Source organism: Erithacus rubecula (assembly GCF_903797595.1).
Source record: "Erithacus rubecula genome assembly, chromosome: 12".
NCBI lineage: Eukaryota > Metazoa > Chordata > Aves > Passeriformes > Muscicapidae > Erithacus > Erithacus rubecula.
This window is the reverse complement of record NC_136664.1, coordinates 16,968,029-16,980,395: the sequence shown is the minus strand read 5'-3', so window position 1 is coordinate 16,980,395 and position 12,367 is coordinate 16,968,029. Positions and strand designations below refer to the sequence as shown.

Sequence of the window (12,367 nt, the reverse complement as noted above, 5' to 3'; positions counted from 1 at the left end):
GGAACAGCAAAAAAAGGGTCTCTGCTCCTATTTACATTGATGCAAATAAAGAGCAGATCAAATAAAGTCATAACAGCAACAGTGCAAGAGCAGGATTGAGAATCATTTCCACACTTCTGTTAAACCACTGTGGGGTTGTTCCTATAATTGCCATAGCAGACTCATAAACTAACCCAAACTTCCCAATAACCTCTGCTGGCTTTATGGCAATTTCAAAAGATATTATTTCCCAAGATATTATTTTCTCATTTTTAGAGAAATATATGTTTTATGTATGTTTTATCGATCTGACAATGCATTCCCATTAAAAAGAGTTACACCACCATTATCATGAAAAGGAAACTGCAATTGTACTGTTAGTTTTCCCAGGTTTATGACACTGCAGATTTTATTTTTTTTGGTTTTGTAACAAATATTTATCACATTAAAATCAGGGGAGAGTTTTACCTCTTTGTTGTCTTGAAAAGACACGCAACGTTAAAAATGTTTCCTCTTGAATTGCTGGTTTTGTGTTGTGAGTAAATACTGCTGGAATGAGATGAAATGTGATATAATAAACTCACAAATGTGTCACTCCCTCTTTTGTAACTTCAAAACCTGCATGGCAGGAAGGACGTGACTGGAAGTTTAAGGAAGGATTGATCCTCAGAGAAAAACTGTGTCTTCCCCCGTGGAATTTATGTCAAGCCCAGGTCAACTAAACACTGAATAGTATATGAACATTTCACGTTTTATTTTGTTTGTGGACTGTGAAAACTTCATATATGTTTGATATCAGGAGAGTTCTTTCAGCTCCATAAAACTCAAGAGTGAAAAAACAGTTTTAAGTGATGACTTCTTAAAAAGAGCTGATTGCTGTCTTTTTCTTGGATAAAATCTTAAACCTGTGAAAGGCTGTAAGGTATTTTTTACTAACTTCACTAGTACCAGAATTTTTACTTCTAATACTTTAATTGGAGCTAGGGAGACATCAAAATACGGTTAAGATCCATTTTCAAAAATGATTGCCTGGAGTTAAGTACCTACAGCTTTATTCTTCCACACAAGTGACCTGATTTTCAGAAATGCTGAGTGTAGTGCAGTTCCCATTAAACCACTGAGAACTGAGTATGTGGAGCCCACGAGAAAATCAGTTTACTTAAATGTCCAAATATAGATGCATGTGCCCAATTTTGGCACAGATATTTTGAATTTGACTTCATTTTTTTCTGGTACTCTTCTTACCAAACTAGTAATTTTTCAATGAGTAAAATTAGTTTTTCCCAGAGTTTCAAACAAAACAAGTAAATATCTGATAAATCCTAATTTGTGGATTTCCCCCTTAAATCCATTAGTTGTTAAATACCTTACCAGTGTGATCAGGTTAGCATTGATCTCTGGCAATGCAGAATTTAAATGCTCAGACTTTGAGATCTTAATAAGTTTTCAGCATTTAAAGCTCTTTTTGAAAGTGAACTGTATCTTACAGAATGCATTGCACAAATAATCTAATTGCAATGTAACTTTCATTCTAAATATGAAAATATCTGATACTGAAATAATAAAATAATAAAAAATAGATGAACACAATAATCCTAAGCTTTGAAATCAGATGCTAATGCTGTGTCTATTAAAATTGATTGTATTAGACTGGAATGAGCTTGAGTTCATTGGAGAATATATTTATTGTAGTGTATAAAGGGACCTCCAAATCAGAATATATTTTGGAAATTGCTTCTGATAAAGCACAAACCAGGATGGAATAGCTGATTTTCAGATAAATATGTCATTCTCACTGAAGTAAAATATGCTCTTTTACTTTTATTGGGGAATTTTAACAACGTGCTTGCAAAAGGTAGAAAAGTGTTGAGGAAGTGACAATCTGGAGTCACTTTTCTGGCCACTCCATAAGGTAATTGAGTCTGATACCATATCCTAACTCACCCTATTGTGCCTTGCTGTAATGCAGAATAGATGTAAAAACTGTCAGTGCGTGCTGGTAGCTTCTGTAATACACAGACACAAAGGCTTAAAAGGCTTTTATACAAATCCACAATTAGGATTCAGTCAAACCCCTTGAAGTCAATTTCTGTTAAACCATATCAATAGTTTATCACTCAACTCCCTCTTTCCCTGCCTTTCCTGTCAAGAAACTGAAGGCTCAGTTTTGCGGTTTAGTTTCTTTTGGCGAATAATTCATTAATAAAATAACTCTTGTGCAAATGGACAAACAGAAAAGCTTTCTGGAGATCTGGACCTGAGCTTTAAATCATCCTCCTGCTTAATGCACCGTTGGAGCAATCCACTGCAGCTCTGGCTCCTTGTCAGGCTGGCCCTGCTTGGGCTGCAAAATCTACCTGGACATTCACATTTGCAAACTCTGACTGCCTGTCAGATGGAACTTGTTTGTTTAAAAATCAGTGATGTCAACCCAAAGAAGAATTGATCATCCAGCATCTGCAGTGTTTTACAGGAAAAATTGGTGATTCACTGTGCTCTGCCCATGGAGCTGCTCGAACCATAAGCAAATAATGTGCTTGGTGAATCGTTCATGCTTCGTTAATCTGAAATTTATTGGTAAAATAATATTATTCAGCCCTTTTTAAAAATAACCACAAAGCCCACCTCTTCTGTGGCTTAATACATTACTGTTGAAATTATCATCAGTTACTGTGAAATACCATAGAAACTGTCCAATAAATGTGATGGATTATGTAATTAACTCTTGATCAGCATGGTTTTTCAGAGATGCTACCCAGTGAACCTGAGGGCACTTTACGACCTTCACTCTGGGTATACAGCTAATTACTCCTTGGGCAATAATTATTAAGTTTTTTTAGCCTCAGTTTGTCATTTTGTCTTCTAAATTATTATGCTATTGAGCTTCTCAATCCATTTGGCTATAAAACTGCAGCTCTCAGAGGGCTCCCTAAATTGTCACTGTGACTGTATGGATTACACCAACTTCATTAAGTAGATTACAGGGATGTCTGTTTTGCAGGTTTTCCATTGATCGCCACACTGACCTTGAGAGACAGTTCAACATCAATGCAGAGGATGGGAAAATAACCCTGGCAACACCCCTGGACAGAGAAACCAGCACATGGCACAACATCACTATTGTAGCCACTGAAACCAGTGAGTGTTTGTGTACTCTGACTGTTCTGTTGGGTTTATAGCTGATTTTAACAGGCTGTGCAGTGGAAACTTTACATAATTCAGCAAAATTTAAATAGTATGTATTAAACATATTGGGTGTTCAAGCTAGAGAATTTTGGAAAGAAAGCTTAATTTTTGTGCAAACTCAATTTCTTTTAGTTTTCACAACTACATATTTTTTCCCAGTGGATGTAGTGATAGAGATTCTGAAGAGATTGACGAGTACACATGTACAGAATATGCAGGGTAAACATTAAGAAAAGGTTTAAAAAGCCCAAAGCCTTATAATTAGCTCCATGAAGACAGAAAAATTAAAGCTTTGCTATTGTAGAAGTAAATTGAAGGCTCAACCCAGACGTTCTTAATTCTGAGTGCTATTATGTTTCAGAGCCATAAATGATTAAGCACAGGGGTAATGTTGCATGAAAGTAGTGCTGTTGGATACATATGGATGAGTTTACTCACACCCAGCTCTCAACAAGGACCTGCATTGTTCAGGTCCACAGAGCCCTGGTGGCTGCTCTGCACACCTGAGTCAGGAGAGGTGCCCTGCCTGGAAATACAGGTCAGAGATTTTAATCAAGGAGAATTCTTAATTAATTTGGAGCTGCTGACGGGCTCACACACGACAGTGTAATTTATTATTCATATTAGCAGTGTGTTTTAGACAATGCATCTGACACAAGCATTTGAGGCAAAGGAGCAGTGGGGAGGGTGGAGCTGTCACCCCATACAGTGTCCTGAGCTGGAGCACAAAGCCTGGAACCCTCTCTGCTGGTCCTTGGTTCTGCACTCAATGCACAGCAGAACCCATTTGTGCACTGCCCTGCAGGAATGTCTGTCTCCAGAGCCTGGTGATCAGTGCTGCTCACTCCTGCACAGAGACTGAGTGATAATATGTTTGCTTTTCCCCCATATCTCTGCTTTGAAGGATACAGCATTATGGCACAGACCCTTTGAAGCTCAGTTAAATAGTACTGTAGTACATAATAATTGGGGGATAAAATATGTTTGTTTGGCCCATTTTTGTTGTCTAATATATTTCCTGTGATACTTGTTTTCAAAACCAAGTATATTAGGAATCTACAGCTCACATAAGTGGGGAAAGATGGGTGGGTGTGAACTGAGCTCCCAATTTACAATCCTTGTATCTTGTGTTCCTCTGACCCACTTCTAATCCCCACTAATTTGGGGATTTCATTGTCAACAGTGTCCTGTTGCTGTGCCATCTTGTAGCCAAACAATAATAAATTAGCAGAAATACTTTCCGCTTGCAAGGAGGCCAAACAACAGGGAAGCACGTGAGCAAAGAAAGGAAGGTGTAGTTTCATCAGGCATATTTTTTCAGCTTAATAATCTTAATGTTTTGAAAGGAAAAAAAAAATGAAATGTCCATATTAATTTTCCCAGATCATGAGATTTACTAATAAAATGGAAAGTAGAATTATTGGTTTATGATCCAACACTCTCAGATGTTGGAACAGTAAGATGTAAAGTGAAGTAATTTTACATTTTGTTTCCTCCAAAAAGTCAAAAAGAAACAAGATAAAAGGAATACTTTTGCAAGACACTCCTCCAGTTCATTTTTATATCTCGTTTACACGTGTGTGTCAGAGCAAAGTTGCCAGAGATGCACTTTACTAAGTGCACAAGCACAAAGTCTGCCGGTTGCATTTTCAATTTTTTGAAACATAATTATGCTCAAGAATTTTGTAAGGAATCAGCCTTGCCATTAGACTTCATGGGAGCCTTAGCATCTATTGCTTTTGTAAAATTGCCTCTTATCAGACTGGCTATGAAAATAATAATGCCAATCTTGTTCTAAGTGTTTCTGCTCCTGCTGATGGCTTATTTTTGCATTCCTAATACAATTATTTGACATTTACATAAAACAAGGGCTTCATTTCATAGACTACTGTCTTTGCTTATTTAAGTGAAATTATTTTTAAGCTCCTCAAGCAGAAATTAAATTTGCTTATAGAACTGTCAAACAGGGGAAAATGGGCATTTTTAGCTTTTTTCCCAAGACAGTAATAGACAAAATCTCTGTTGTAAAATAAGAGAAATCTATTGAAGGCAGACACAAGCAGCAAATGAAAATACAAAGTGTGTCTTAACGATGCCTTCACCAACAGTCTTATTAATGGACTGCTGATCTCTCGCAGGGAAATAAATATGTCAGAACTGTTTGTGCAAGAACATTTCCTCTTCCTGGGCTGGCTGCTTCCCAGGGCTTGTGCAAGGCTCTCCTCTCCATCTGCAGGGCAATGACCAGACCATTTAATTGCCATTAAATTTGCTTACTACTCATAAGCCATCATACTGGATTTTTATTTCTTGATTCCCCGCAGGGAGATCCTAAATCTGCCCTGATTTATCAACACTTTCATAGATAAACACCAACGTTTGACAAACCATAATTCACTATTTCAGAGCTTTGTGCTGGTAAGGTATCTGCATCTAAATCTGTGCTCTAAGCTGAGGTAATTTCTGGCAGTTTCCTGCTTGTCATCATGACAAAGTTATTTGTGTCATCCCTCAGCCACTGTCTCAGGTAGTAATCTTCCAAGGCAGGATTGGTGTGGCTGAATGGAGCATTACTGCTTCTGCATTTTCACTTGAAATGGGCATGAAGTTCCTCAGGCTCAGACTGGCTGATCTTTTAAAAAGTGATCAGATTTAAAATGTGTGTGGATAATATTAAGCATTTTTAATCTTAATGCTCCAAAATATGATTTTCTCTCTGTCATGTCTAGCAACACAAGGAGGAGAAAAGTGTGAGCCAGTGGGCAATGTGTTTCTTCTACTTGTACTTGATGGGCAAAAGACCAGTTTGAGGGGGTTTTTTTGTGGGGTTTTTAATTTGGTTGGGTTTTTATTTAGAAGAAAGACATTTTCTGTTCTCATTCATAGGCAAGTGTCTGGCCAGAGCTTGTTCAGAACAAATTCATGCTGTTGGTGATGAATAGCATTACCAACATATTCTGAGACCTGTGCCAAGTGAGACATTTTGGATGGTGCTGTTCCCTCCTTTACTTTCCCATTGCTGACAGTCTCTTTTGAAGAAGTTTCTAATTTTCTGCAGGCTTTGTTTTCAGGGTGTTAAAATGGCCAGCCAGACTAAAGAACCGCTGCCTTGAGTGGTTCTCCCTCACACCTTTCCCAGACTTTTGGATTGTCTTTGCGTTCTGGCTCCCGAAATGCGTGCCCAGTGCTCGGGGCTCTTGCCTCCTGTTTCAATCCCAGTGACCACAGTGCATTCTGCTTGTGCTGAGGGACACACCTGGTGCAGGTAGCTTGCTTTGCAAGCTGCAGGCTGTACTCAGGTGGAAGCCCAGAGAGACAGGAGGATGTGACCTGTGAGCCTTTGCAGGACAAGGGATCCAAGCTGTGGCACAGCTGGGTGAGGGACACCCAGAGTCAGGGCAGGAGCCCAGGGCTCAGGAAGAAGAGCCAAAGCTTCCCTGTGCTCAGGCTGTGAAGGGATAAAAGGCCAGGGATACAAGCCTTTGTGGAGTCCCTTCTCAGAGGCACAGGCTTGGGCTGCCTTACTGTGCTGGGACTGCTGGCTTTATGGAATGAGAGATCTGAGACTCTGTTGAGGGAAACCTGGGCTGGAACCAGTGAGGACACTGCTCTGGTGTGAGTGGGGTGTGGGGAGCCCAGAGGGGAGCTGGAGCTGCTGCTGGGTCCCAGCAGTGACAGTGTGGGATGGGAGTGTCCCTGACAGAATCCCATAACTGGTCACACTGCGAGGTTTCCTTAATAGCTGCATGCCCACAACAGGGAATTCTTTAATTTTTTTGTGGTTGCTAGATATTAATCAACACAATGAGCCATCTGAGGAAAAGAATGGACTGAATGAGATTAACATAGCAGATACAGTGATATTTAGATGCTGGTTTCAGTGTTTCAGATTTAGTTATACGTTTTCCATTAAAATCCTTCTGCAGCTTTGGTCCTCTCGACTGCTACCCTTAAATCTGTCCACTCCTAAATATCTTATGCACGTTTTTCCTATTGTGTGATTTCTTACATCTCTTCTTTATGGGATCAAATTAATTTTTGCTTCTTTGTTGCTTAACTTTTTTCCTTGCTCTTCTCCTCTGTGCTGATGAATTCTGCCATTCTAAGAAAAAGATAATATTAGAAAGAATCTTGACATCTTTGAAAGATGCCTCTGAAATGCAGGCTTAGGGTGTTCAGAAGAAATACACTCATGGCAAGGGCGAGACTCAAAGCTATTGAACCTGTGAATTGATTCTTACATTTTCTTTCTACATTGCCATTCACCAAGTTTATGCTGCTGAATGGAAAGGAGGAGGAATATCCAGGTGATGACAGGCTGGAGGAAGCAGGTCCTCTGGCAAAATTATTCCTTGAGAATGAACCTTTGTGCTCTGTGGATATAAAGGGTGAACGTTGTCACTGACTCTGGACTTTAAACACTGACCTAATGAGATTTCTCATTAGTTTGTGGTGTTGCTGAGACTTACATGAGCTTAAAGTTGTAGCCAAGGTTGTGAGGTGTACTCTAAATTTAAATGCTTGAGAGAGGGGTGAATGTAGTCAGGGTTGATAGTGCTGCTCATGTGTTTGAGCTCTCTGGAGTTATATCCTGAACAGGAAAGGAATCTAGGGGCATGTGCAAGGAGTTTTTGACAGCCTGAATTGCAGTGCAGTAAGAATGAATGATTAAATTACAGACGTCTCTTTTGGTGCATCTTTTTTGTGTGTACAAAGGCTCATCACATCTTTGGTTCTTTGCTACTTGCTTGAAATGAATTTTCTACCATTCAGTAAAATCTAGTGAAGTCAGGATCCTAATAGTCAGATGTGATCCCATTCTCCTGAACCCACAAATACATTTTAGTTGTGTAGATTACAATTACAGCTGTAACTCCTGCTCCCATTGACATGCTTGCATTGCTGGCATTAACTGGCTGCCAATTTTGTTGGGCAGTGAAGCAGAGCAGGGTTCAGGCTGGGCTTAACCTCCTCAGTGTTCTCCCAGTTTTTTGCACAGGTTTTGCAGCACTTACCATGTTATGTGTGGTCAATGCTAGCCAGAGGAAAAGAAAATCAAATATCCATGACTTATTTATTAGACCATTTTTTCCTCCAGATTCTGAATGGAGCTCAGAATCACTGATCATTCAGGCGATCAGATTGCCAGACATGGATAAGGTGTGTAATAATTAAACTCTGTCCTCTTTCTGCCTCCAGCTCCATGGATTTCCATTTTCTAATGGCTGGAACAGCCACCTTGCAGATACTTTCCTAGCACACTCACAATGTAGGCCACTAATACTAAGGAAATGCCCATCATTTCTGGCTAATTGATATAACTACAGCAGTCATAAATGGAGAACTGGTGTAGTTTGAAATCAAAGCAAAGATTTATCTCAGAGAAGCTGGTTTAACTTAGCATAGAAAGAAATTTATTAGCAACACGATTTGACTGCACAAACATTCCTCTGATTTAAATATGAATATCCTGATATTTGCATACTCATCCCTCTGAAACTGAAGCTGAGATCTGCTTGAGATACAGGATTCTAGTGAATTCTTTGGAAGCCAAATATACTGCAATGCTTTCATTATTAGCAATGCTTATCTGAAATTCTCTTTTTAAAAAGTGAGGTAATCTTTTTCCCCAGAATATATGTATTCCTTCCTTGAATGATACCATAGATTTCAACTAGTAAAGACTTCTAAATATATTCCACTCGGCCAGCTCAGATTTGTGACAAACACATCAATAAATACAGAAAGCCTGGCTCATTATCTCTAAAGACAGCTAAATGATGATCCCTTTAAAGTCCCCAAGCTTGCTTTCACCCAATGTAGCACTGAGTGGACTACATAAGGTTTCTATTTTCCTCTGAGCCATGTTATGATCATTTGCAGAACAGGATTCTATTCCTTCTCACGTTGGATATTAGAAAGAAATTCCTCCCTGGCAGGGTGGGCAGGGCTGGCACAGGGTGCCCAGAGCAGCTGTGGCTGCCCCTGCATCCCTGGCAGTGCCCAAGGCCAGGCTGGACACTGGGGCTGGAGCAGCCTGGGACACTGGGAGGGGTCCCTGTCCAAGGCAGGGGGTGGAAGATGAATTTTTTTTTAGATCCTTCCAACCCAAATCACCCTGGCATCCTGTGATCCTCACACTGTGCTATGGAATTCCAAAGCCAGTGCCTGGGAGAGGATATTGTGGCCTGGAGCCATGCTTTCAGCCAAGGTTTAAATTTCTGAATGAAGGGTTTTAATGGCATTTCTGTTGCCCTTATTCTGCAGGCACTGCAGTCACAGAGATGTTATTTTCATTGGGATTGACTGCTTGATCAAAGGGTTCTTGGCACTCAGCCCCACGTGCCAAGCAAGCAGCATTCCCATGGCAGCCTCTGCCCCCTACCCAAGGGCTGGGCAAAGCACCTCAACTGCCACAACAAGTAGAAATTCCCCTGAATAACTATTCAAAGCAAGAGGTGAGAATCTAGACAAGATCTTGAAATGTAATTGGTGATTTGAGCACAATAAATATTTTCCAGGCCCAGAGCAGAGGCATCTCAAGGACAAAGCTGTGGGCTCTGACACAGGTAATTACCCACACCAACAGCATTCTTTGGAAATGAAGAAGTATGAGGCAATTTTGTCACCTAATGGGAAAGGGCATAAAGCCAGAAAGGCTCTATATGGTTTACTGAGAATATAAATAGTGTAATTGAATCATCACCCAGCACATGCACTGTTAAAGTTATCTATAATGTGTATTCCTTTAAAAAATGCAAGGACACTAATTAAAAAGGAAGAGAGACATAATTCTTCAGAACAAGCCTTCAGCTACAATGTACTTTTTAATGCCATGAATACCTCTGCTTTCATTATGCTTTCATTTATTTAATTTTATTTAGCCTTTTATGGTAAAAATAACTATAGGCATTATTAGCAATAATTCTAACATTTTAGGGAGTTACTTTGGTACATCATATAATTAACTTAGGGCCGAGTAAATTTTGGTAAGTTTGAGAAAGAGAAGGAAAGAAGCCTTTATGGAGGTTTAAACAAGAGAAGCCCAGGAATATTAACCTTTTCTGCTTGACCTTTTTTGCTCTGGTTTAGTGGAACTCAAACTATATAATCCATCATTTTTACACTAAAACACAGAATTTGCTAAGGTGATTTTTTATCCTTTTGCACGTAACTGGAGGGTTACACAGAGCTCCTCAGATCCTAATGGGTCACTGAAGGTTTGACCTTGGGCAGTGGAGGGCTGGTGCATCTTGTCAAGCCAGTTTGCAGTTCTCAGATGTGAAGCTGTATTCAAACACAGCACAGATTTTCCCACTATTCACACAAGAATAGCAGGAGAGGTGATGCATATGGATAATAGCAAGGAGGTGGCCATCATATGAGGACATACAAATGGGAAAGGAGTGGGCTTGTGGAACAATCTCACTTGTGTGAAGTGGCCTCAGTAGCTCAGGAGCAAGCACCAAAATTCAGGTATGAGTTGCTGAGTAGAAGTTGGAGACCTCTGACTCCAGAGGGAGGCATGGAAGGCAGCTGTGAATAAAGCATCTGAGTAATTCAGTAAAAAAAAACAACCCAAAAACGGTAAAAGAAAGAGAAAATAGTAAACACCATTGTGACAAGGAAAATGAGAGAGATTTGCAGTGACAGTCTAAATTTTACTTCTCGTCTCTGGGCATTTTAAATTCAGGCTACACATCTGAGTTCTAGATTGGCAAATATTAATTTGGTAAAGTTATACTGGAGTGGGAACACTGTTCAAAGCTTAAAACACAAAAGTTTGGGCCATTAGGTGGTGTTTTAGAAGGAAATAAGATTTCCTGGGGCATAAAGCTGGGAAGGATTCAAGTAAGGAACAGAAGCAGAAATGTACGTGACTAATTAGCACACAGAATATTTATTAGTTACTTTGAGGAAATTTAGAGGCTGGTTAAGCAGACCACATATAGATATATAGATGATATACAGATGTATGTTATATTAAAAAAGTTAATCTTTACCTTGACCAGCTACCAACTGGCCATCTGCACTTTGAACATTTGAAATAGAAGTACTAAAGAAAATTAGATTATTTTAGAAATAGTGTGTGGAATTCACCTCATTTGAGAACCTGAGTTCATCAGTTCTGGGCAGATTGGGACTATCTGAAATCTCCACTGGTTTTTCTGCATGACAGCAGGTCAGAGTAGGGGTTTGTAACTCAGCATAATTTTGGTCAATCTTCTTGAGGCACATTTCTGTCTAGAATAAAGACTCTGAGCAGCATGCTCTGAGCTTCTGGCAAAGGTGCAGGGCAGGAAAGAATGGAACTATTTTCTCTCTGAAAACAAAGGAGATGGTATTTTTAAAGGTGAATCCTGATGTACTGGAGAGATCTTTCTTGCTTATTGCTGAAGGTACACAACTAAGAAGGTTTGATGCTGGACTCCTAGAACCTGATTCATATCCAGAACATCCAGCAATGTTTTATCTGTGAAGAAAATGTGAGAATAGGTAAATTGCACTGTTAAGAAAGTATTTCAGAAAGGAATATGAGCCCTGAAAGGAATGACATTTAAATGCTTCTTTAATAAATGCTGATTGAATAAAAATCTTTAATAAAGCATTTTGATGTTTTGTCTATGAGTAAGGGGGGGATTTCATTTAAGCTATAAATTATTTTACTTCAATCATGAAATCATTTCAAATAAAAACCCCCAAATATTCCAGACAACTTGTCCTCAATCAGTCTGCTTATTGTTATTATTATTGCTGCTAGTCATTAGAAAATTTCATAGCTAATTATAATTGACAATAAGACCCTGCATATCTAAGTCAATATTTTTATAAGATTTTAATATGCATGAGGTATTAGCCTATTAATAATATAATTGCTCTAAAGTGTGGGACAGATTCCTGGCTGTTTCATGGAAGCACAACTCCCTTGGTTAAGCTGGAATTGAGAAACAGAGCAGCAAATCATGTCCTGGTACATTTGTTGTGTCTTAAATTTTTTTCATCAGTCAATTTATTTTCTTCCCTGTTCACTGCTTTATTTTTAAGTCAAATTATTTTCTGTCATTCAAGGATGCCATACTGTTTTCTGAATTTTTTTCTCATTGAAAAATGAGATTTAAATTCTATTTATAATTAAAACCTGTTACTTCCTCACAATGATTTAAGGCATTACACTGCCTCAGAAAATCTGGAATCCCAATTA

At 39.1% G+C, this 12,367-nt stretch overlaps 1 protein-coding gene across 1 annotated transcript in view; it reads left to right on the top strand.

Moving 5' to 3' along the window:
- Window positions 1-12,367, top strand: part of CDH8 (cadherin 8) — a 147,639-nt gene that overhangs the window by 94,183 nt on the left and 41,089 nt on the right. Inside the window, exon 9 of the mRNA XM_079316086.1 lies at window positions 2,981-3,117. Within this exon, the coding sequence (XP_079172212.1) occupies window positions 2,981-3,117 (137 nt within the window). The remainder of the gene's footprint in view (window positions 1-2,980; window positions 3,118-12,367) is intronic.